Here is a 23,863-nt window from a genome sequence, read left to right on the forward strand (position 1 = left end):
GAATTAGGGATGTAGGGAGATGAGAGGAAGCAGTAGGGATGCAGGGAGATGAGGGCAGGAAGTAGGGATGCAGGAAGATGAGGGCAGGAAGTAGGGATGCAGGAAGATGAGGGCAGGAAGTAGGGATGCAAGGACAGGTACATGACAGCAACATGCAAATTAACTTTCTTCCTTTTGCCCCTAGGAAATCTTGACCTCAATTTTCGGGACAAAAAAGATACAGGCAAGGAATTATTCCCATCTGCTACCTGTAAATCTTCAGTAGAAATGACCACTGTCCTGATACGGAAATCATGAAGAGTTTATTGGCCCATCTGGTACAGAATTGAAGAAAAATTGTGAAAAAAAAGATTTAACCCTCTTCAAGGCCAACTACAAAGCCCCACTCATCGGACAATGGCCTTTCCCCAAATCCTGTGGAGACAACAGTAAGACTGCACAGTAATGGAGTATCTGCATGAGTTACAGCACCCCCTGCTGGACAGGTCGATGGGGACAGGTATACTCACACCTCTCCTCTCTAAGGATAGCGGGGGCGATGGATTCATCTGGAAATGCCTCCCACATCGTACACCGCAAGGTGGGGAACTACCCCAGCAGTTCCTGGATCCAGGGAGCCTGCGCAGGACTGTGGATTCGGGGGGTGGGAGGGTGGCGGATGTTTCTTTTTGGAGATCAACAGATCCCCGAGTCTGGAGGGGAAAGGACTACTCAGAGACTACGTTTGTAGACCCTCAGGGGAGCCCCGATATCTGCAAGAAGTTATTGTACACCCCAGAGAAAGACATTCACACAGTGTCCTGTGATGTGCGGGATGATGACGTGCTAGATATGGAGGTAGGTACAGAATTCTGACTATGATATTTGGATTTGGCATTGCCATTTTTACCTTGTTTGTGGAACCAAACATTGGGAGTAGTGATCGGCACAAAGAGCCGGCTCATCCGCGTGAACCACGTGAGCCGGCTCGCCTCAGTGAGCTAATGGCTCACTAAACCCCGCCCCTAAACGGTTCACCTATTTTTTAATATATTTATTAGGGAGCCATTCAGGAGCCAGAAGAGACGGCTCTTCTTAGTGAGTGGAACCTATTAAATCCGGCTCGCTAAGAAGAGCCAGAATTCCCATAACTAATTTGGATTAGGTTGAGTGCCTATCCCCATTCCAGAATTTACTCGAATCAGTGGCATATGTGTTTTGTATTTCTATACTGAGATTGGTTCTGATGCTCTATATTTGTACGGATCACAGTCCTGGGGTTGTATTTATGTCCTGAGCTTGGTTCTTATGTTATGTCTAGGCTCAGTTTTGGTGCTATATTTATGTGGTGAGCTCATTTTTGGATTTTGGTCCTAGTGCTCTACTTCTGTGTGGACCTTAGTTGTGGAGGTGTATTTATGTAAGGAGTTCAGTTCTGGTGCTGTATTTTTAAATGCAGTTCAGTTTGCAGAATTTATGTAAGAAAGGTGATGGTGCTGTATTTCTATACAGAGCTCAGTTCTGGTGCTGTATTTCTGTATGGAACTTAGTTTTGGTGCTGTCTTTTTGTACAAAGCTAATCCTGCTGCTGCATTTCTGTACTGAGGTTGGTTCTGGTGCTGTGTTTCTGTACAGAGCTCAGTTCTGATTTTCTATGCCTGTACAGAGATTGGTCCTGGTGCTGTATTTTTGTACAGAGATTGGTCCTGGTGCTGTATTTTTGTACAGAGATTGGTCCTGGTGCTGTGTTTTTGTACAGAGATTGGTCCTGGTGCTGTGTTTTTGTACAGAGCTCAGTGCTGGTGCTATTTTTTATGTAAGGAACTCAGTTCTGGTGCTGTGTTTATATACAGGGCTAGGTCCAGGTGCTGTATTTCTACACAGAGCTCGATTTTGTTGCTGTATTTATGTACTGAGCTGGGTTCATGTGCTGTATTTCATTACAGAGCTTGGTTGTGATGCTGTATTTCTTTAAAGAGCTTGGTTTCGGTGCTGTATTTATGTACTGAGCTTGGTCTGGGTGCTGTATCTATGTACTGAGCTTGGTCTGGGTGCTATATTTTGTACTGAGCTTGGTCTGGGTGCTGTATTTATGTACTGAGCTTGGTCTGGGTGCTGTATTTGTGTACTGAGCTTGGTCTGGGTGCTGTATTTATGTACTGAGCTTGGTCTGGGTGCTGTATTTATGTACTGAGCTTGGTCTGGGTGCTGTATTTTGTACTGAGCTTGGTCTGGGTGCTGTATTTATGTACTGAGCTTGGTCTGGGTTCTGTATTTATGTACTGAGCTTGGTCTGGGTGCTGTATTTACGTACTGAGCTTGGTCTGGGTGCTGTCTTTATGTACTGAGCTTGGTCTGGGTGCTGTATTTGTGTACTGAGCTTGGTCTGGGTGCTGTATTTATGTACTGAGATTGGTCTGGGTGCTGTATTTTGTACTGAGCTTGGTCTGGGTGCTGTATTTATGTACTGAGCTTGCTCTGGGTGCTGTATTTATGTACTGAGCTTGGTCTGGGTTCTGTATTTATGTACTGAGCTTGGTCTGGGTGCTGTATTTACGTACTGAGCTTGGTCTGGGTGCTGTATTTATGTACTGAGCTTGGTCTGGGTGCTGTATTTGTGTACTGAGCTTGGTCTGGGTGCTGTATTTGTGTACTGAGCTTGGTCTGGGTGCTGTATTTGTGTACTGAGCTTGGTCTGGGTGCTGTATTTATGTACTGAGCTTGGTCTGGGTGCTGTATTTGTGTACTGAGCTTGGTCTGGGTGCTGTATTTGTGTACTGAGCTTGGTCTGGGTGCTGTATTTATGTACTGAGCTTGGTCTGGGTGCTGTATTTGTGTACTGAGCTTGGTCTGGGTGCTGTATTTGTGTACTGAGCTTGGTCTGGGTGCTGTATTTATGTACTGAGCTTGGTCTGGGTGCTGTATTTATGTACTGAGCTTGGTCTGATATATAATATGCAGAGGTAGCAGTCATACCCAGGCCCTGGTACTTAAAAGGGCACATTTACTTACCCGGTCCAGTCTCGATCCAGTGGCGGGTTCTCCGACGCTTATTCGGGTCTGCCGGGATTCATTAAGCTCGTGCACCCGATATCCAGCAGGTGTCGCTGCTGCGCCGAGGTCCGCCGGAGTTCACCATCTTCTTCCCGGTGCATGTGAGTGCTGATCTAGCGACACAATTCTTTTTTAAATTCCGTGGTTTTTGCAAATCCGTCGGGTTGTCCGACGTCCACGCCCCCCTCCCCCCCGGATTTCTGACAAAATTCGATAGCGTGCGCCAGAATCCCAGGGCAATTCGTTGCAAATCGGAAAACATCGGGAAATGCCGAAGAAAGTGAGCGATTCAGACCCTTAGTAAATGAGCCCCATAGTGGCCATAATGGCACATGACGGGTTCCGAATTGGTATTGGGGCCCCTGTCTGTTTGTATGGTAGCGTTGTGCTTGGTATGGCGGTGTTATTTGCTCGGGATGCGGTATTGTGTCTGACAGACAGTACTTGCATGCTTGGCTGCCCTACAATTGTCAGGTCATTTACAGTCTGATTCGTAGCGAGCGCGGGACGGCGGAGGCGCAGGTGGGGGGGGAGGGGGCGCCAGGGTTCTGGTTTTGCTTCATCTCAACCATCTTTGCTGACATTTTTACATAAAATACCTGGAGGTTGCAGTGTTTGGGGATTTCTCTATCGAGGCTGCAGTGTAATTCCCTGTTTAAAGTTTTTTTCCGCATGATTTACGCCTTGGAAACGCAGAAATGTAATTATATGGAAATTTGTACTTTCTTGGATAACTTCTGCTACAAAGAGAATTCAGGCGATTAATATGAAGCACCGGCGTGGTGTTCTCCGCATGGCAAATTTCAATTACCTATGGAAATTGGCAGCACGGATACCCCATAAATAATGGCCCTTGGTCCTCCCACCTGTAACCGCTGCAGGCGATGGTGGTCATGTGACCACTGTAATCATTACATCAGGGAAGCCGGAACTCAGTGTATCATGTATCAATTCCGTCCCCGGGTCAGTCCATGACACAGAACTTTTTCTGGTCTGTGATCGCAGACTGATGACAAACAATGTGAATCCACCCTTAAAGAACAACTGTAAAGCATTTAGCAGCTAGCAGAGGTTTTACCTTGTCTCCCCGACTACTCTCCATTTTCCATGCTTTCTGGCAACTATGGGAAACCATATAGAACAGTTACAGATGACAGGAGGCTTGTTGGGAGGAGCTGTAGGAGAGGAGTTACATCTACTTATTATCTATCTATCTATCATCTATCTCATATCTATCTATCTCCTATCTATCTATATATCTCCTATCTATCTCCTAGCTATCTATCTATCTATCTATCTATCTATCTATCTCCTATCTATCTCAGATCTATCTATCAATCTCCTATCTATCTATCTATCTATCTATCTATCTATCTATCTATCTATCTATCTCATATCTATCTATCTATCTATCTATCTATCTATCTATCTATCTATCTATCTATCTCATATCTATCTCTCTATCTATCTCATATCTATCATCTATCTATCTATCTCCTATCTATCTATCTATCTATCTATCTCCTATCTATCTATCTATCTATCTATCTCCTATCTATCTATCTATCTATCTATCTCCTATCTATCTATCTATCTATCTCCTATCTATCTATCTATCTATCTATCTATCTATCTCATATCTATCTATCTATCTATCTCCTATCTATCTATCTATCTATCTATCTCCTATCTATCTATCTATCTATCTATCTATCTATCTATCTATCTATCTATCTCCTATCTATCTATCTATCTCATATCTATCTCCTATCTATCTATCTATCTATCTATCTATCTATCTCCTATCTATCTATCTATCTATCTATCTATCTATCTATCTCATATCTATCTATCTATCTATCTATCTATCTCCTATCTATCTATCTATCTATCTATCCCATATCATAGAGAAGTCATTTCCAGCACCGCTACCACATTTCATTGTAACTGTGCATTAAAGGCATGTATTTTAGCTGACATCTATCCCTTATGGATTGGAAGAACAGGGGGTCACAAATCCCTTATATCTGCCTAAACTACACAGGACCACCAGGACTGTCTCCTTACAGTCATCCCACAAGTACCATAGACATCAATGGAGAGGACAATGAACTTGATCCATTCCATGGGGAAACCCCTTTAAGGACAAGGACCACTAAATTTCAGGGGCTGGAGCCTGCGTAGAAGCACGTGGGACTGTGTAAGGTCCCTACGGTCCCAGATCGTTCTATCAGTGTAACTAGAAATTGCTTCCAACCTGCAGTGATTGGAATCAATTTTTTTGTAATTACACTGTGAAACGATTATTTCACAGAAATAGAAATAGATTTTTTTGGGCTCATCATCATCTAGTACGGCGCGATACTGGATAAGGACGAGTATATACACTATCCCATAGCTGGTATATAGAGTATTAGGGGCCAGACCTCCCTGGGATGATGTGACTGTCGCCATCTCTACATAATCCTATTATCTCATCCACCAAGGTGATGCCTAATCCTATGGATCCTACGGGATGGATAGGACAGGAATAGACTGTCTATAGTTGTATATTATTAACCATTATTGTTTGATATACATTGTGGCCCCCAGCTGTGTCACTTTGTGGCCCCCTTCTCCCCTTCATGATGTGCCTCTGCCAGCTACTCCTCACATTGTGGCCCCCATATATATTTTTCTCCCCTCATATTCCCCCCCTCATCTCCACCAAACATTGTGACCCCCTTATATTGTGCCTCTTCATACTGTGCCTCCATACTCCCCCTTATATTGTACCCCCCAGATTCCCCTCATATCATTCCCCCCTGAACCCACCATCATATTACGCTCCCAGCAGCTCCTCCTCATATCGCCCCCCCCCCCCGATCCGCCTCTAATTTGGCCCCAGCTCCCCCTCATATCATGCCCCCTGCTCCCCCTCTAATTATGCCCCCACCAGTTCCTCCTTATATCATGCCCCCTCAACCCACCATCATATTACGCCCCCACCAGATCTTCCTCATATAGTGCCCCCCCCCAACCCGCTTCTAATTTGGCCCCTGCTCCCCCTCATATCATGCCCCCTGCTCCCCCTCTTATTATGCCACCTCCAGTTCCTCCTCATATCATACCCCCTCAGTTCCCACTTATAACGTCCTCCCCCGCTCCCCCTCTAATTATGCCCCCACCAGTTCCTCCTTATATGATGCCCCCTCAGTTCCCCTTCATATTGTGTTCCCCCGCTCCACCTCTGATTTTGCCCCCAGCTCCCCCCCATATTATGCCCCCATCAGCTTTCCTCATATTTTGCTCCCAACTCCCCTTATATTGAACCCTACAGCTCCCTTATTGTGCCCTGTCATCTCCCCCTCATATTGTGAGGGGATAGAGGAACAGAGCCCGAAATCCGGGACTGTCCCGCCAGATCTGGGAGGTATGAAATTATCCAAATGATATGGTTTTCTCCTCTGCTCAGGTGCACGAGGGCTGTTATGTGACCTTTCCTACACTCCTAGTATGGAAGATGTCTACAGGGGATCAGATTATATTATATCATGGGAGATTATAGCTGTAATCTGCTGTCCTTGTATCAGTAGGAAGTGCAGCTCTGAAGCACAAACTGCTGCTGCTCAGTAAGTAAAATACTGTGAAATTTGAAAACTGCAAATAGACTGTACCAAAAGAGGGGGTTGTCCATAATTACGAGGCCCCTGTGATATAACACGTGGGGCCTTTCATATTATGGAGCATAGCAGAACCTCGCCTGATTCAAAGGGAATTTTACAGTATATTTCTTAACGAGCGCAGCGCTTTTAACTTTTTTCGGGAACTAATCCATATGGTAAAAAGATGTACAGAGGAGTTATGTGTGCTGCTAGCTTCCCTCCTGCTGTATACGGGGTAGCGGGGGGTATACACAAGCTCAATTCTTAACACATAAGTCATAGAATATAGTCATTTCTCCTAATACACAGGAAAAGCTTTGATATTCTCCCTCAGGCAATCACTCTGTCCAGTGATTGGCTGAACAGGATATCTAACCACTTCCTGTGTATCAGCCGATCACAGGAAGTGGAGTCCTACGGGCAGATTTATCATGAAGTTTCTGAGGTAAAACTGTTCTAGTTGCCCAGGGAAACCAATCAGAGCTCAGCTTTAATTTTATAAACAGCGGTGGGGAAATGAAAGCTGAGCTCTGATTGGTTGCCATGGACAACTAGAACAGATCTTCTCTAAGAGACTTGTGATAAATCTCCCCACTAATGTCTAGGCCGGAGCAGGAGGAAATCTTATTGCATCAGCGTTTCTAATAAAGATTCTTGGTTGTTTTTAGCTCACTCCTAAGCTAACCATTGATATTTTGCCATAGAGTCCTCCAATACAGTGGGGGTCATTTAACAAGGGCCCGATTCGCGTTTTCCCGATGTGTTACCCGAATATTTCCGATTTGCGCCGATTTTCCCTGAATTGCCCTGGGATTTTGGCGAACGCGATCGGATTATGGCGCATCGGCGCAGGCATGCACGCAACGGAAATCGGGGGCGTGGCCGAACGAAAACCCGACGGATTCGGAAAAACCACCGCATTTTTAAAAAAAATGTGTCGCGAAAATTGCACTTACCTTCACTCAGCCCGGCTTGGTGTATTCCAGTGCATTCTGATGCTTTTCAGCACAGCAGCAACACCTGGTGGACGTCAGAGAAACTGCCTTAATAAATTCCGGCCAGACCCGAATTCAGCGCAGAGAACGTGCCGCTGGATCGCGAATGAGCCGGGTAAGTAAATCTGCTCCAGTGTGCGTGACACCCCCAAAATCAATGTCAGATGGTATTTCTATGGTTGGCCAGGATGACAATCTACCGCCAACCATCGGTCAACCTATTGGGGCTCATTTACTAAGGGTCCGCGGAGCGCATTTTCGTCTGCGATTTTCCCGGCGATTTCCGAGTTGCACTGCATTTAACAGGGGATTTTGGCACACACGATCGGATTTTGGCACTTCGGCGCCGGCTTTCACGCGACACAAATCGGGGGGCGGGCCGTCGGACTATCTGATGGGTTCGGACAACGCGCAGGATTTAACATTGTAAATTGTGTCGTAAGACAATGCACTTACATGCACCAGGAAGAAGATGAACTCCTGGGACCTCAGCGGGGAAGTGACACATGCAGGATATCGGGCGCACGATCTTAGTGACTCCCCGCACAGCGCATTATACACGGACAATGCACTTACATGCACCAGGAAGAAGAAGGTTAACTCCGGGGACCTGAGCGGGGAAGTGACACATGCAGGATATCGGGTGCAGGATCTTAGTGACTCCCTGCACAGCGCATTATACACGGACAATGCACTTACATGCACCAGGAAGAAGAAGGTGAACTCCGGGGACCTGAGCAGGGAAGTGACACATGCAGGATATCGGGCGCAGGATCTTAGTGACTCCCCGCACAGCGCATTATACACTGACAATGCACTTACATGCACCAGGAAGAAGCAGGTGAACTCCGGGGACCTGAGCGGGGAAGCGACACATGTAGGATATCGGGTGCAGGATCTTAGTGACTCCCCGCACAGCGCATTATACACTGACAATGCACTTACATGCACCAGGAAGAAGAAGGTGAACTCCGGGGACCTGAGCAGGGAAGTGACACATGCAGGATATCGAGTGCAGGATCTTAGTGACTCCCCGCACAGCGCATTATACACGGACAATGCACTTACATGCACCAGGAAGAAGAAGGTGAACTCCGGGGACCTCAGCGGGGAAGTGACACATGCAGGATATCGGGCGCACGATCTTAGTGACTCCCCGCACAGCGCATTATACACGGACAATGCACTTACATGCACCAGGAAGAAGAAGGTTAACTCCGGGGACCTGAGCGGGGAAGTGACACATGCAGGATATCGGGTGCAGGATCTTAGTGACTCCCTGCACAGCGCATTATACACGGACAATGCACTTACATGCACCAGGAAGAAGAAGGTGAACTCCGGGGACCTGAGCAGGGAAGTGACACATGCAGGATATCGGGCGCAGGATCTTAGTGACTCCCCGCACAGCGCATTATACACTGACAATGCACTTACATGCACCAGGAAGAAGCAGGTGAACTCCGGGGACCTGAGCGGGGAAGCGACACATGTAGGATATCGGGTGCAGGATCTTAGTGACTCCCCGCACAGCGCATTATACACTGACAATGCACTTACATGCACCAGGAAGAAGATGAACTCCTGGGACCTCAGCGGGGAAGTGACACATGCAGGATATCGGGCGCACGATCTTAGTGACTCCCCGCACAGCGCATTATACACGGACAATGCACTTACATGCACCAGGAAGAAGAAGGTGAACTCCGGGGACCTGAGCGGGGAAGTGACACATGCAGGATATCGGGTGCAGGATCTTAGTGACTCCCTGCACAGCGCATTATACACGGACAATGCACTTACATGCACCAGGAAGAAGAAGGTGAACTCCGGGGACCTGAGCAGGGAAGTGACACATGCAGGATATCGGGCGCAGGATCTTAGTGACTCCCCGCACAGCGCATTATACACTGACAATGCACTTACATGCACCAGGAAGAAGCAGGTGAACTCCGGGGACCTGAGCGGGGAAGCGACACATGTAGGATATCGGGTGCAGGATCTTAGTGACTCCCCGCACAGCGCATTATACACTGACAATGCACTTACATGCACCAGGAAGAAGAAGGTGAACTCCGGGGACCTGAGCAGGGAAGTGACACATGCAGGATATCGAGTGCAGGATCTTAGTGACTCCCCGCACAGCGCATTATACACGGACAATGCACTTACATGCACCAGGAAGAAGAAGGTGAACTCCGGGGACCTCAGCGGGGAAGTGACACATGCAGGATATCGGGCGCAGGATCTTAGTGACTCCCCGCACAGCGCATTATACACTGACAATGCACTTACATGCACCAGGAAGAAGCAGGTGAACTCCGGGGACCTGAGCGGGGAAGCGACACATGCAGGATATCAGGCGCACGATCTTAGTGACTCCCCGCACAGCACATTATACACGGACAATGCACTTACATGCACCAGGAAGAAGAAGGTGAACTCCGGGGACCTGAGCGGGGAAGCGACACATGCAGGATCTTGGGCGCCCAATGTTGGTGAAATGCACCGGACTTAATCTTCGTCGGAACGTCCGGATTGGGGATGGCGACAGGACCAGGTAAGTATATGTTCCCCATTGACTATTTGGCCCCCCCAGTATAAGACCATGTAGATAATTCTCTGGTTCCTTGTGAATCTCAGTGTTACCCGATGGACGTAACATCAAGTTGTAGAGTCGTCACAGTCACCGTTGGGTTTGCCGTCCCTTTAAAAGCTTATTGGGCATCAGGAGCCGCGGTACAAACCATTACATGGTATTTTAATTTTACCACTTACTCAGGAATGAAACTAATGAAACGAATCAATCATTCAATTACGGAGAGAGGACTGCAGTGCGCCCACACAGCTGCCATGTATTGTAGCGTATAGAATCCGGCACAGGAGGGGTGTATTAGACACAGGGCCCTATACAGCACCAAGGACAAGCATGTCACACCCGAAGGTCTTGTGTTACTATTGTTTTCAAGACATTACACGAGCCGGCCCCAGGATTGCACCTTTATGCCTTCTCACAGGGGTAAAAGGCGGAAGAAGACAAGACATTTGCCAGGTCCTAATGCCCCAGGATGGGGCAACATCAACACCAATTTGACTTTCACTACCCTAGACCACCAGTGACTTAGTAATACACCTCCTTACTGACCTAAACCAGTAGAGGTTATACTGTTATATACCCCTTAACCCCCCGCTAGACCACCCATGACCTTACTTCCTTACTCAGTCAAAGTAATATATTAAAGGTCATAGTTTGGGTCAACCACCAAACACATAAAATGCATCCATTTATTTTACACAAGGGGCAACATCAACACCAATTTGACTTTCACTACCCTAGACCACCAGTGACTTAGTAATACACCTCCTTACTGACCCAGACCCCTAGAGATTCTACTATTATCCCCTTAAACACCCCAGACCACCAGCGACTTACCTCCTTACTGACCTGGAATAATTCAATCAAAGTAACACAATAAAGTCATAAACTAAACCGTGACCAACTTTTGGGTCCTCCACCAAACACCTAAAATGCATCCATTTACTTTACACAAGGACCTCCACATATTGGCCCAGACCACTAGAGATTAGGGTTATCCCCTTCAACACCCAAGACCTTTACTCTCCCGGACCACTAGAGATATCACTATTTACCCTCGTACAGGGGCAGGGGGCAGGGTTCATCATGGGAAATATAACTATCATGCACTCTATATTTTACGGACTGTAACCATCAAGGGAGGGACCATTAGGCTCTTGGCCACTCTTTACGCTCATGACTATCTCCATTAACCCTATCAGTACCCTAGCCCATACAAAAATATTTTTATAAACTTTTTTAATCCACGGGAATGTGTCTAAGAAAACCTAAACATCTGCAGACCTCTGTCTATCACGTATTTACCTCTAGACCACCAGGATGCTTCTGTTGTTTCTTGTAATTTTTGCTTTGTTCGCACTTTTTCATATTCTTGTTGTATATGTCCCATACTGTGCCATATACCCCCTGAGTGATAGAAGTAAATGACAGCAAATGTCACCTCTGTCTCTTTGCAGAACGATTCGTCGAGTGAAAGTGACACGGACAGTGAGAGTCACTTCTCTCTGCTCCTGCCCCAAGATTACCTGGGACTCGCTGTGTTCTCCATGCTCTGCTGCTTCTGGCCCCTGGGCATTGCTGCTTTCTTCCTGTCACAAAAGGTAAGAACCGGGGACATTGCTTTCCATTGCTTTCTGCTCCGGAGGACAATGAATAAGAGAAAGACGGAGTCACCAAAACTGAGATAGTCTTCCCCTCTTCTCAAGACTCCTGACATGGATGGAAGAAGTCTCCACATGGTATCACTAGATTTTATCTCAACTTCCCCTAAAGTTCCCCTTTCCTCCGACCCCTACACTTCATCCCTAATGTCTCCAAACATGGATGTCAATTGAGAAAATAGGAGCTTCTGTATGTTACCAGCGCTGCTGATAAGGGATAGGGACCCAAGCAAAGCTCATGACCCCTACCTGAGAACACTGAGATTTACAGAGAAAGAGCCTCCATGTGGACCCACCACCATTGGGAAGGAGACCGAAGCTAATGATTGTCCTCTCTTCATGATCTTTGGCAAAGTCCATGAGGGAATCAGTGTCTACGTGCTCTCATCACCATTGATAAGAGATATTGGCCCAATTTGAGGTAGTAGACACCTTTCTTAATGAAGTGTCTATAATTGAGGTGCTCGCCCCCATTGATAAGAGCTATTCCACAAATTGAGGTAGATTTCCCCACTACTTGCTTTGGTTAAGCTGGATTCTCAATTTTTTTATACTTCTGAAAGAGTGAGGAGCAACCATATTTTCTATCTTCCATTAGTAAGTGATAATGACCCAACCTGACCTTCTATGTTACCCAACCCAAGAGGGAGCTCCCATATAACCCAACCCAAGAGAGAGCTCCCATATGATCCAATCCGGGAGGGAGCTCCCATATAACCCAACCCAAGAGAGAGCTCCCATATGATCCAATCCGAGAGGGAGCTCCCATATATCCCAACCCGAGAGGGAGTTCACAAATATCCCAACCCGAGAGGGAGCTCCCATATAACCCAACCCAAGAGAGAGCTCCCATATGATCCAATCCGAGAGGGAGCTCCCATACAACCCAACCCAAGAGGGAGCTTCCATATGATCCAATCCGAGAGGGAGCTCCCATATAACCCAACACAAGAGGGAGCTCCCATATGACCCAACCCGAGAGGGAGCTCCCATATAACCCAACCCAAGAGGGAGCTTCCATATGATCCAATCCGAGAGGGAGCTCCCATATAACCCAACCCAAGAGGGAGCTTCCATATGATCCAATCCGAGAGGGAGCTCCCATATAACCCAACCCAAGAGGGAGCTCCCATATGACCCAACCCGAGAGGGAGCTCCCATATAACCCAACCCAAGAGGGAGCTTCCATATGATCCAATCCGAGAGGGAGCTCCCATATAACCCAACCCAAGAGGGAGCTTCCATATGATCCAACCCGAGAGGGAGCTCCCATATGACCCAACCCGAGAGAGAGCTCCCATATAACCCAACCCGAGAGAGAGCTCCCATATAACCCAACCCGAGAGAGAGCTCCCATATAACCCAACCCGAGAGAGAGCTCCCATATAACCCAACCCGAGAGAGAGCTCCCATATAACCCAACCCGAGAGAGAGCTCCCATATAACCCAACCCGAGAGGGAGCTCCCATATATCCCAACCCGAGAGGGAGTTCACAAATATCCCAATCCGAGAGGGAGCTCCCATATATCCCAACCCGAGAGGGAGTTCACAAATATCCCAACCCGAGAGGGAGCTCCCATATATCCCAACCCGAGAGGGAGTTCACAAATATCCCAACCCGAGAGGGAGCTCCCATATATCCCAACCCGAGAGGGAGTTCATAAATATCCCAACCCGAGAGGGAGCTCCCATATAACACAACCCGAGAGGGAGCTCCCATGTGACCCAATCCGAGAGGGAGCTCCCATATGACCCAATCTGAGAGGGAGCTCCCATGTGACCCAATTCGAGAGGGAGCTCCCATATAACCCGAGAGGGAGCTCCCATATGACCCAACCCGAGAGGGAGCTCCCATATAACCCAACCCGAGAGAGAGCTCCCATATAACCCAACCCGAGAGAGAGCTCCCATATAACCCAACCCGAGAGAGAGCTCCCATATGACCCAACCCGAGAGGGAGCTCCCATATATCCCAACCCGAGAGGGAGTTCACAAATATCCCAATCCGAGAGGGAGCTCCCATATATCCCAACCCGAGAGGGAGCTCCCATGTGACCTAACCCGAGAGGGAGCTCCCATGTGACCTAACCCGAGAGGGAGCTCCCATATGACCCAATCCGAGATGGAGCTCCCATGTGACCCAATTCGAGAGGGAGCTCCCATATAACCCGAGAAGGAGCTCCCATATGACCCAACCCGAGAGGGAGCTCCCATATATCCCAACCCGAGAGGGAGTTCACAAATATCCCAACCCGAGAGGGAGCTCCCATATATCCCAACCCGAGAGGGAGTTCACAAATATCCCAACCCGAGAGAGAGCTCCCATATATCACAACCCGAGAGGGAGTTCACAAATATCCCAACCCAAGAGGGAGCTCCCATATAACCCAACCCGAGAGGGCGCTCCCTTGTGACCCAATCCGAGAGGGAGCTCCCATATGACCCAATCCGAGAGGGAGCTCCCATATAACCCGAGAGGGAGCTCCCATATGCCCCAAGCCAAGAGGGAGCTCCCATAAGACCCAACCCGAGAGGGAGCTCCCATATGAACCCATCTTAGAGGGAGCTCCCATATGACCCAACCCAAGAGGGAGCTCCCCTATGAACCCAACCCGAGAGGGAGCTCCCATATGACCCAACCCGAGCTCCCATATATTTTTACCACCACTTGGAAGGGACATTATCCTAACCTGTGCTTGTTTTCAAAAAAGTGTGAACCCCTAGATTGGTTCCCCTAACTGTAAAGGCTATGGAGAGGGAGTTTCACACCACCGTATATAAGGGATGTTGACCTTTCCTGAACTAGTGGTCCCATATCCCCATGAGGGAGCTCCCATGTGACCCAATCCAAGAGGGAGCTCCCATGTGACCCAATCCAAGAGGGAGCTCCCATATAACCCGAGAGGGAGCTCCCATATGACCCAATCCGAGAGGGAACTCCCATGTGACCCAATCCGAGATTGAGCTCCCATATAACCCAAGAGGGAGCTCCCATATGTTTTTACCACCACTTGGAAGGGACATTATCCTAACCTGTGCTTGTTTTCAAAAAAGTATGAACCCCTCGATCGGTTCTCCCAATTGTAAAGGCTATGGAGAGGGAGCACACATAGTTTCACACCACTGTATATAAGGTATGTTAACCTTTCCTGAACTAGTGGTCCCATATCCCCACGATCCTTGGCCTGGATCCATAATGTTTGAAGTTCTTCACATCACTATTGGTGAAAGGAATTTGGCCAATTTCATCTCCTGTGATAACCCTTGGGCTGGATCCTAAAATTTCAGTGTCCATGTAGAGAGACACATTCACACTATAGTGGCTCTAGTCCACTAGTGGCCTCCTCTTCACAAATCCAGTAGAAGTAAATGGGCTCTTCTAGGACATGTCCTCTTTCTGGTCACAGACAGATACACTCACCGGCCACTTTATTAGGTACACCATGCTAGTAACGGGTTGGACCCCCTTTTGCCTTCAGAACTTCCTCAATTCTTCGTGGCATAGATACAACAAGGTGCTGGAAGCTCCTCAGAGATTTTGCTCCATAGTGACATGATGGCATCACACAGTTGCCGCAGATTTGTCGGCTGCACATCCATGATGCGAATCTCCCGTTCCACCACATCCCAAAGATGCTCTATTGGATTGAGATCTGGTGACTGTGGAGCCATTTGTGTCCAGTGACCTCATTGTCATGTTCAAGAAACCAGTCTGAGATGATTCCAGCTTTATGACATGGCGCATTATCCTGCTGAAAGTAGCCATCAGATGTTACAGGGGACATTGTGCTCATAAAGGGATGGACATGGTCAGCAACAATACTCAGGTAGGCTGTGGCGTTGTACCAAGGGGCCCAAAGACACCATGACACCACCACCACCAGCCTGAGCCGCTGATACAAGGCAGGATGGATCCATGACACCAGCACCACCAGCCTGAGCCGCTGATACAAGGCAGGATGGATCCATGACACCACCACCACCAGCCTGAGCCGCTGATACAAGGCAGGATGGATCCATGCTTTTATGTTGTTGACGCCAAATTCTGACCCTACCATCCGAATGTCGCAGCAGAAATCGAGACTCATCAGACCAGGCAACGTTTTTCCAATCTTCTACTGTCCAATTTCGATGAGCTTGTGCAAATTGTAGCCTCAGTTTCCTGTTCTTAGCTGAAAGGAGTGGCACCCGGTGTGGTCTTCTGCTGCTGTAGCCCATCTGCCTCAAAGTTGGACGTACTGTGCGTTCAGAGATGCTCTTCTGCCTACCTTGGTTGTAACGGGTGGCGATTTGAGTTACTGCTGCCTTTCTATCAGCTCGAACCAGTCTGCCCATTTTCCTCTGACCTCTGGCATCAACAAGGCATTTCCGCCCACAGAACTGCCGCACACTGGATGTTTTTTCTTTTTCGGACCATTCTCTGTAAACCTTAGAGATGGTTGTGCGTGAAAATCCCAGTAGATCAGCAGTTTCTGAAATACTCAGACCAGCCCTTCTGGCACCAACAACCATGCCACGTTCACAGGCCACAAATCACCTTTCTTCCCCATACTGATGCTCGGGAGAACTGCAGGAGATTGTCTTGACCATGTCTACATGCCTAAATGCACTGAGCTGCCGCCATGTGATTGGCTGATTAGAAATTAAGTGTTAACGAGCAGTTGGACAGGTGTACCTAATAAAAAGGCCGGTGAGTGTAGATGCTCAACCTTCTATTAGATTATAGCGGAGCCTCTGTGAGTCTCTTGGTGGCTGTGATATGTGGACACTACGTGGACAGTAGGAGACAATGTACACCAGCTGTTTCAGGGGTCTTGTTATCATTACAATGAGGTCACATATAACCGTACGGCGACACGACAACGCAGAGCCGAGCGCTATGATTGCTCTTTATATTGTTTGTATACATTTGCGCTGCTTCTCCTTCAAGGCCACAATCGTCCTTCCACCTAGTAACTCGTCTCATCCCGCACGATCTCACCACATGCATCATTAATGTTACCCGCGCCATAGCCTGGGGGATTCTGGGAGGCTATTTACATCCATGTATAAAATCATAATGAGTGGAAATGGTCTTGAAAACATAAATTTATTTTAGCGCCATTTCGCAGTATAGAACCTGATATAATCTACATTATTGAGCAGTCATTTGCTGAGTTGATCCTGAGTTGCATCATATCTTAAGATGAGGAAACAGAAGCATGCTCTGCGATGCATGCTATTAATCCCATGATGCCTCACCGCAGCACAACATGGGCAGCTAGAAACTGTACCATCTCTGCCTGCTGGGAGGACAGTGTGATAATCCTTCTTTACTCATTCTCCTAAAGAAACCATCAACCATGTGAGACCATAAGAGACCATAAATATACAGCCAGGAGGGTGACCGTTGAGAAGTAATTTTCCCGGTCTATCTTGAGTTAATCCTGAGTTGTATTATATCTTAAGATGACAAAACACTCCATTAAACAAAAGTACGGTATACTAGGCAATGTATGTTATTAATCCCATGATGCCTCACACCAGCACAATATGGGCAGCTAATACTGTACCATCTCTGCCTGCTGGGAGGACAGTGTCATAATCCTTTTTTTCCATAGTCTCCTATAGGAAGCATAAGACACCATGACTATACGGCTAGAAGAGACTTCTGCGTTATACCCGTGTGACAGGAGACTGTCTAGTCATCAGCAGGACCTACAAAAGTACTTAGAGCTTGTTTGGTATGGTCCATGCAATTGCTGTGGTGGGGAACCTCTGGGGGGTCAGTGAACCTCTCAGGGGGTCCGCCTAAGATTATACAGGTATAAATACGCTGTGTGAATTACATACATCAGGGGTGTAGAGCTGTTGGTGGACCAATAACCTCATTCCTCATAATTGTGATCATGTTAATGAAGGCTTGCTTCTCTCAACAGACCAACAAGGCCTCGGCTCAAGGTGACTACCACGGGGCAAGTGTGGCTTCCAGACAAACTTTTCTGCTGGCCGTTCTTTCCATCTTCCTTGGCATTTGCACCTATGTGGGTGCAGTGGTGGCCCTTATTGCATACTTGTCAAACAGAGCGCCAACCTAGGAGGCCGAGACGTCTCCTCAAGAACTTCCCTGCTCCAAATAAGGACAATGATTTACCTACCTACTTCAGAAATGGATCCCATGCAGTGGCGGAACCGGATGCCCATTGGGACTTGTGCCCAGATAATTCCATTGGAGACACTTTAACCATCCGTGGCCCAGTCCAACCATCTCCTGCACCTTCTCCCATTCCATCCTGTATTGGATACGGCTCCATCCATGAGACCCGAATGGCTGGAAACTGGAGGCGCGGGACTACACATAGGACTACACATAATATTTAGTTCTTTTGCAACAATTATATGTTGGATGATTATTAATGACCTGGCTGCCTGATCATTTCTTTGTTCTCTCACTAAAGCGATTGTGTACAGGAATAATGTTATTAAATGAATATCTTCCAGAAAACAAGGATTCTTCATTCTTCTTTTTATATGTAGTGGAAAAAAAATGATCGTATATTGTGGAAGATTGGAAAAAAGTATTGGAAAAAAAGGATTTTATTTCACAAACAGCGCCACCCTTGTTTATAGGACATGAGTGGTAGTGCAGCTCAGCTTCATGTATTTTTAAGTATCCAGACACAACACATAGGGGCAGATTTACTTACCTGGTCCATTCGCGATCCAGCGGCGCGTTCTCTGCACTGGATTCGGGTCCGGCCGGGATTCATTAAGGTAGTTCCTCCGCCGTCCACCAGGTGGCGCTGCTGCGCTGAAAAGCATCGGAACGCACTGGAGTTCACCGAGCCGGGCTGAGTGAAGATAAGTGCAAGCTCCGCAACAGATTTTTTTTTCTTTAAATGCGGCGGATTTTCCGAATCCGTCGGGTTTTCGTTCGGCCGCGCCCCCCGATTTCCGTCGCGTGCATGCCAGCGCCGATGCACCACAATCCGATCGCGTGCGCCAAAATACAGGGAAATACAGGTAAATCGGCGCAAATCTCAAATATTCGGGTAACACGTCCGGAAAACGCGAATCGGGCCCTTAGTAAATGTGCCCCATAGAGTCTCATTAATTTTGTCAAAACAAAATGTTATATACCTGGTTGGGTATGCCTGGAGTCTTTGACTGTTCTTCATCATTTATTCTGGGTAAGGAATACACAAATAAGATGGAAAAGCAAAAACTATGCTATTACCTCTACCTTAAAGAAGGTATCTCCCAATATATCAATGCTTAACTTTCAAGAATCTAATGACATGATGTGGGATAATGGCCAGACCAATAAGTCTCTTCCAAAAGGACACTCGTCCGGACAGTGAAGGCCATGGATATGGGTCAGGAAGGAATTCATTCTAATAATAGAGATTGCCTTTGCAGGCAACCATCAAGGGATGAAATGCAATGGAGTCTAGAAGTAGCCAGTAGTCAGGACCGAGAGTAGTAACACAAGTACATGGTGAAAATATGTGTGATCACAGGGATTTAAACAGCAGCGACCCCTATGATCAGCAGAAGGGAGGACCTCAAGTGCCACCATGGGATTCCCATACTACTAAGGACTTCTGGGATCATTTGTCAATCATTGGAAAAAATTATCCTCCGGAGATGCTTAAATGACAAGCTGATCCAGGAAATCCCAGGCAGTATAGGGCAGAACAGGGGGGCTAGTGTGGTCCACCATCGTGGGGGGGTTGTCTCCCCAAATATCAGATATTCATCTCCTATCCTGCCAAATAAGGACCTATCTCTGGGGGTAGCTATCAAATTTAGCCTCTTCTAGATGGTGAATCTTATTGGTAAGATTGGGCCCCTGATATTATTGGGCCCCTAAGAGCAGTGCAAGGCACACTGCACCATGGGAGGCTCCTCTAAATTGTCCCTTTGTAATCTAAGTATAATCCCATTCCTAGCATTTCTTCTATGTAGATCTTCTTTAAGAAACCTTGTCACATTTCCTATAAATTGCGCTAATTACCGGGCGATATGAATATTTAACGACATCCTGGACTTGTTTATTCGTTTTTTAGAAATCCGGCTGATTGCATTGCGATACGAGCCTGCAGCTTGACGTGTCCTTCCCGCCTGCGTCCTAGCATGACACTTCCACGGATAATGAACTTGTACATAAACATCTTACTAACACTTTCCATTCTCCCTGTGCCCTTCAGTAGATATAATTAACGAGCCGCGGTTTATCCCCGATTATCTGGATGACAAAATGCTTACTCGGGATTAGTGCAGTGAGCGCGGAGCAATAGTGCAAACCTGCCCTCCTCCCGGACACTACAAGAAATGTCTCCACAAATACCCCAGGGCTCATGGTGACCCCTTATAAACCAAAGTGTAGTGGTCCTAAATTCTGGTTACTGATTGTTGGTGCCAACTCATTCCCACCCACTGCTGAAGAAGTCTAACTTCTACACGAAGACTCATGAGTCCTAGCTCCAGTATTGTTTTGGGCCCTGTCTACTTCCTAAAAGGCCCGTGAATTGTAACAAACTGTCAGGATCGGAGATAGTGGATTCCCTAAGGACCACCGCAGACGATGACACAAGCCGACACCTGGGACCGGAATCTAAGTGGTTCCCGGTCTTCACCAGAGCCCAAAGCAAAGCAGGTTGGTCTTGCTGTGGCGTGGTACCACCAGGTTGCGACTTGTCCGCTGTGGCAACCAAGGTCGAGGTACAGAATCAGCAGGCAGTCTCGTAGTCGAGGACAGACAGTTGGTCAAGGCAGGCAGCAACGGTGCAAGGTCAGGGACGGAGCAGGAGGTTAGGGCTGGCAGCGGAGGAGCGTAGTCAAGAACACGTCCGGGGTCGCAAGAGGGAATCCAAACACAAGCACGAGGCACAGGGACCAACTTTCTCATCGGCAATAGCACAAAGAGCTGGCAGGGTGTGCAGGGAGAGGCAGGCTTAAATAGGATTTTGGGAATGGCCAGCGCCTGGCCCTTTAAACCTTCTGAAGCCGGCGCTCAAGCGCCCTAGGGGACGGGGACGCGCCCACGCGGCTGAGGGCCCGGAAGCAGGAGCGGGGACGGGTAAGTAGCGGCTGCACGGAGCTGGGGCACACGGAGGAGCACAGGTGAGCCTGCGACCCGAGACATGGTTCGCGGGACCACCTGTGACATAAACATCTCACCCAGATGAGAAAGTGCCTGAGTTACCACTTTGTGTCCTGCAAAGGTGTCCACCATATTCTGTCTCTGAATCTGTTCTACCTCATTGCCCAAAAACCTTCCCACAGGGGTCAAAGGATTTTGGCACCAGTCAGCTTAGTCGGCCCTGACCTCAGCTTGTCTGGCTCTCTGGCCACTCTCTGGCTGCTCTCTGGTGCCATGAGCTGGCATCATTTAATCTGCCACGGAGAGCTGTCACTGAACACAGATGAATCCTAAAAGTAGTGATCTGGTGGTTCCCTGCAACAAAACAGAGATCCCAGAAAAAAAGGATTGAGGGGAAACCAGGGACTATTAAAGGGGTTGTCCACTTTCACCAAATAATTGATATGGTTTGTGTAAGGAAAAGTTGTACAATTATCCAATCTACTTTCTGTATCAAATCCTCATGGTTTTCTAGGTCTCTGCTTGCAGTGCTGCTATAGAAAGCTTCATTGTTTACTTTCAGTGGAAAGAAATATGTCCATGGTCATGTGATGTCACACAGGTGCACAGCTCGTTAGTATCACATAGAGTAATCAGAGACATGTAATATAACGCGCTGTGCACCTGTGTGACATCACATGACCATGGACATATTTCTTTCCACTGAAAGTAAACAATGAAGCTTTCTATAGCAGCACAGCAAGCAGAGATCTAGAAAACCACAATGAATTGATATAGAAAGTATATTGTATAATTGTATAACTTTTCCTTACACAAACCATATCAATTATTTGGTGAAAGTGGACAACCCCTTTAAGGCTTATCTGTGTCAGTGCCCCAGTGCGTCCATGCTAATTGCACTACAAAGACTAGATGCTTTTTTAGCAATTTTGTAGTGGTTTGATGTGTTACATATTACAGCCCTTATTGATCCAATTTAATATTGATGCCCTAAGGATAAGCTAACAATATCGAAAGAAAGGACAAACCCTTTAAACCCCTTTGTTATTCACCCTGGAAATGAAACCTGGATGTGAGAATTTTCCTTTTCAATACGGAATGTTTTCCCAGCGTCTTATGCTGATTGGACAGTGGAATGTTAGGGGGAGTGTCCCTGCCAATAGAAATAGCTTTTTGCCCTGCTTGTCAGGAGAGGAGCACCGTCCTGAAGCAGAAGGATTATATACTAGGCTGGATACGCAGCGGCACCAATGCGGGAGACTGAAAAATATTCTTTCCTAAAATGCTACAAGAAAAGGTCTTCAGGAATTTTGGTCTAAATATGATTCAGCATTTCAGGTTTAATGTATAAATGATGTTAAAGTCAAAACACCCATAAGTGAACGTCAGTCTTCCCCACGTTTTGCTGCGGCTCCTGCCAGTAGTTATGTAGGAAGCGTCACTAGACTTGTCAGGCCGTGTAGAAGAAATGTCATGGGTCACCGTCTATGAGACGCCTTCAGCTTCCACACGTGCGAGAGTGCCGGGGTGGTGATGGGTGAGCACTTACAGTCTACACGATAGATCGCACTCACATTTATAGCTGTCATTTAACCAATTCAGGCAGGAAGATGGAAATGGGAAGCGGGAAAGGAGAACGGGATAAAGGGTCCGGCACAGAAGTACCAGCTCTCTCAATCTGCAATGTGCAGTGTAAGTACTGACCCATAATCCACTTCATTGTAAATCAGGGTGCGATAGAGCAGGGACTAGCTACAGCTATGCAGCTCTGCTGCCGAGTCCTACCCCTGGTTGCGTTCCTCGTCGCAGGCTTGTCAAGGGTGTCCCTGCCATCACAGACACACCCGTGCCCCTCTCTGTGGTGCTGCCCGTCCTGGCCCTTACTTACCTCTCCACGCTCCTGTTCCCGTCCCGGCTAGGCCAAGCCCGTTCCCGCTCCCTAGGACACGTGTGCACCAGCACACACAGGTTTAAAGGGCCGGTGCGCCGCTGATTGGCGCTGGCCACTTCCGGGTTTTCCATAAAGGCCGGCTGCTCCCTTCAACCCACGACGGATCTTAGAGCTTCGAGCTTCAGGCCTATGAGAAAGCTTCCCTTGCTGTTTGTTCCTGTTTCCATTCCCGTTCCTGCTTTTGCTTGAATTCCTGTTGTTGACCTCGGACCTGACCATTGACCTTGCATCTGTGCCCCCTGCCCTGACTATCTGCCTGTGCCTGACTCCGAGACTGCCCGCTGAATTGGTACTTCGACCTTGGCTGCCACCACGGGCTAGTCGCACCTGTGGATCGACCTGGTGGCACCACTCCGCAGCAAGACCATCCTGCTTTGCGGCGGGCTCTGGTAAAGCCCAGGTGTCAGCATGCACCTCCCTTATTGCCCAGCATGCCCTGCTCCCCGCGCCTGAGCAAAGGTTCCTTGCTTGCTGGTTCTACTGAATAGTGTTTGTTTGGATTTGTCCTCTCATGTGTGACCCCGGCCTGTTCTCTGACTCTGTTCCTGTTCTGTGCTCCCTGGTATCTGACCCCGGCTGCTTGTTTCCTGATCCTGTGCTGCCTGCCACGACCTTCTGCCTGTTCCCGACTCTGCTTGTACACTGCCTGCATTCACCTTGGGAGTAACTCTGACTACCCGCTTTGCCTCACCCCTTGGTACCACGTACCGGTGTCTCTCTGCCCGCTGGGCCAACTGCTATCTACACTGGGACCACCACAAGAGGTAGTGGGATTTCTCTGCAGTGAAGTCCAGATCCCTGCACAGGAGTAAAAGGGGGAATACCGGAGAGGTCCAGGAATAACGCCCTTGGTATGATCCAAAGCCAAACCAGTTAGATATTACAGTGGGTTCACAA

General features: G+C 47.8%; 1 protein-coding gene across 1 annotated transcript in view; it reads left to right on the forward strand.

The window, feature by feature from the left end:
* Positions 1 to 18,417, forward strand: part of TMEM91 (transmembrane protein 91) — a 34,183-nt gene extending 15,766 nt beyond the window's left edge. The window contains exons 2-4 of the mRNA XM_072123653.1: positions 185 to 837; positions 11,726 to 11,869; positions 17,849 to 18,417. Of these exons, the coding sequence (XP_071979754.1) occupies positions 445 to 837; positions 11,726 to 11,869; positions 17,849 to 18,007 (696 nt within the window). The 5' untranslated portion in view covers positions 185 to 444 and the 3' untranslated portion in view covers positions 18,008 to 18,417. The remainder of the gene's footprint in view (positions 1 to 184; positions 838 to 11,725; positions 11,870 to 17,848) is intronic.
* The last annotated feature ends 5,446 nt before the right edge of the window (positions 18,418 to 23,863 follow it).

Source organism: Engystomops pustulosus, chromosome 9, assembly GCF_040894005.1.
Source record: "Engystomops pustulosus chromosome 9, aEngPut4.maternal, whole genome shotgun sequence".
NCBI classification, from domain to species: Eukaryota; Metazoa; Chordata; class Amphibia; order Anura; family Leptodactylidae; genus Engystomops; species Engystomops pustulosus.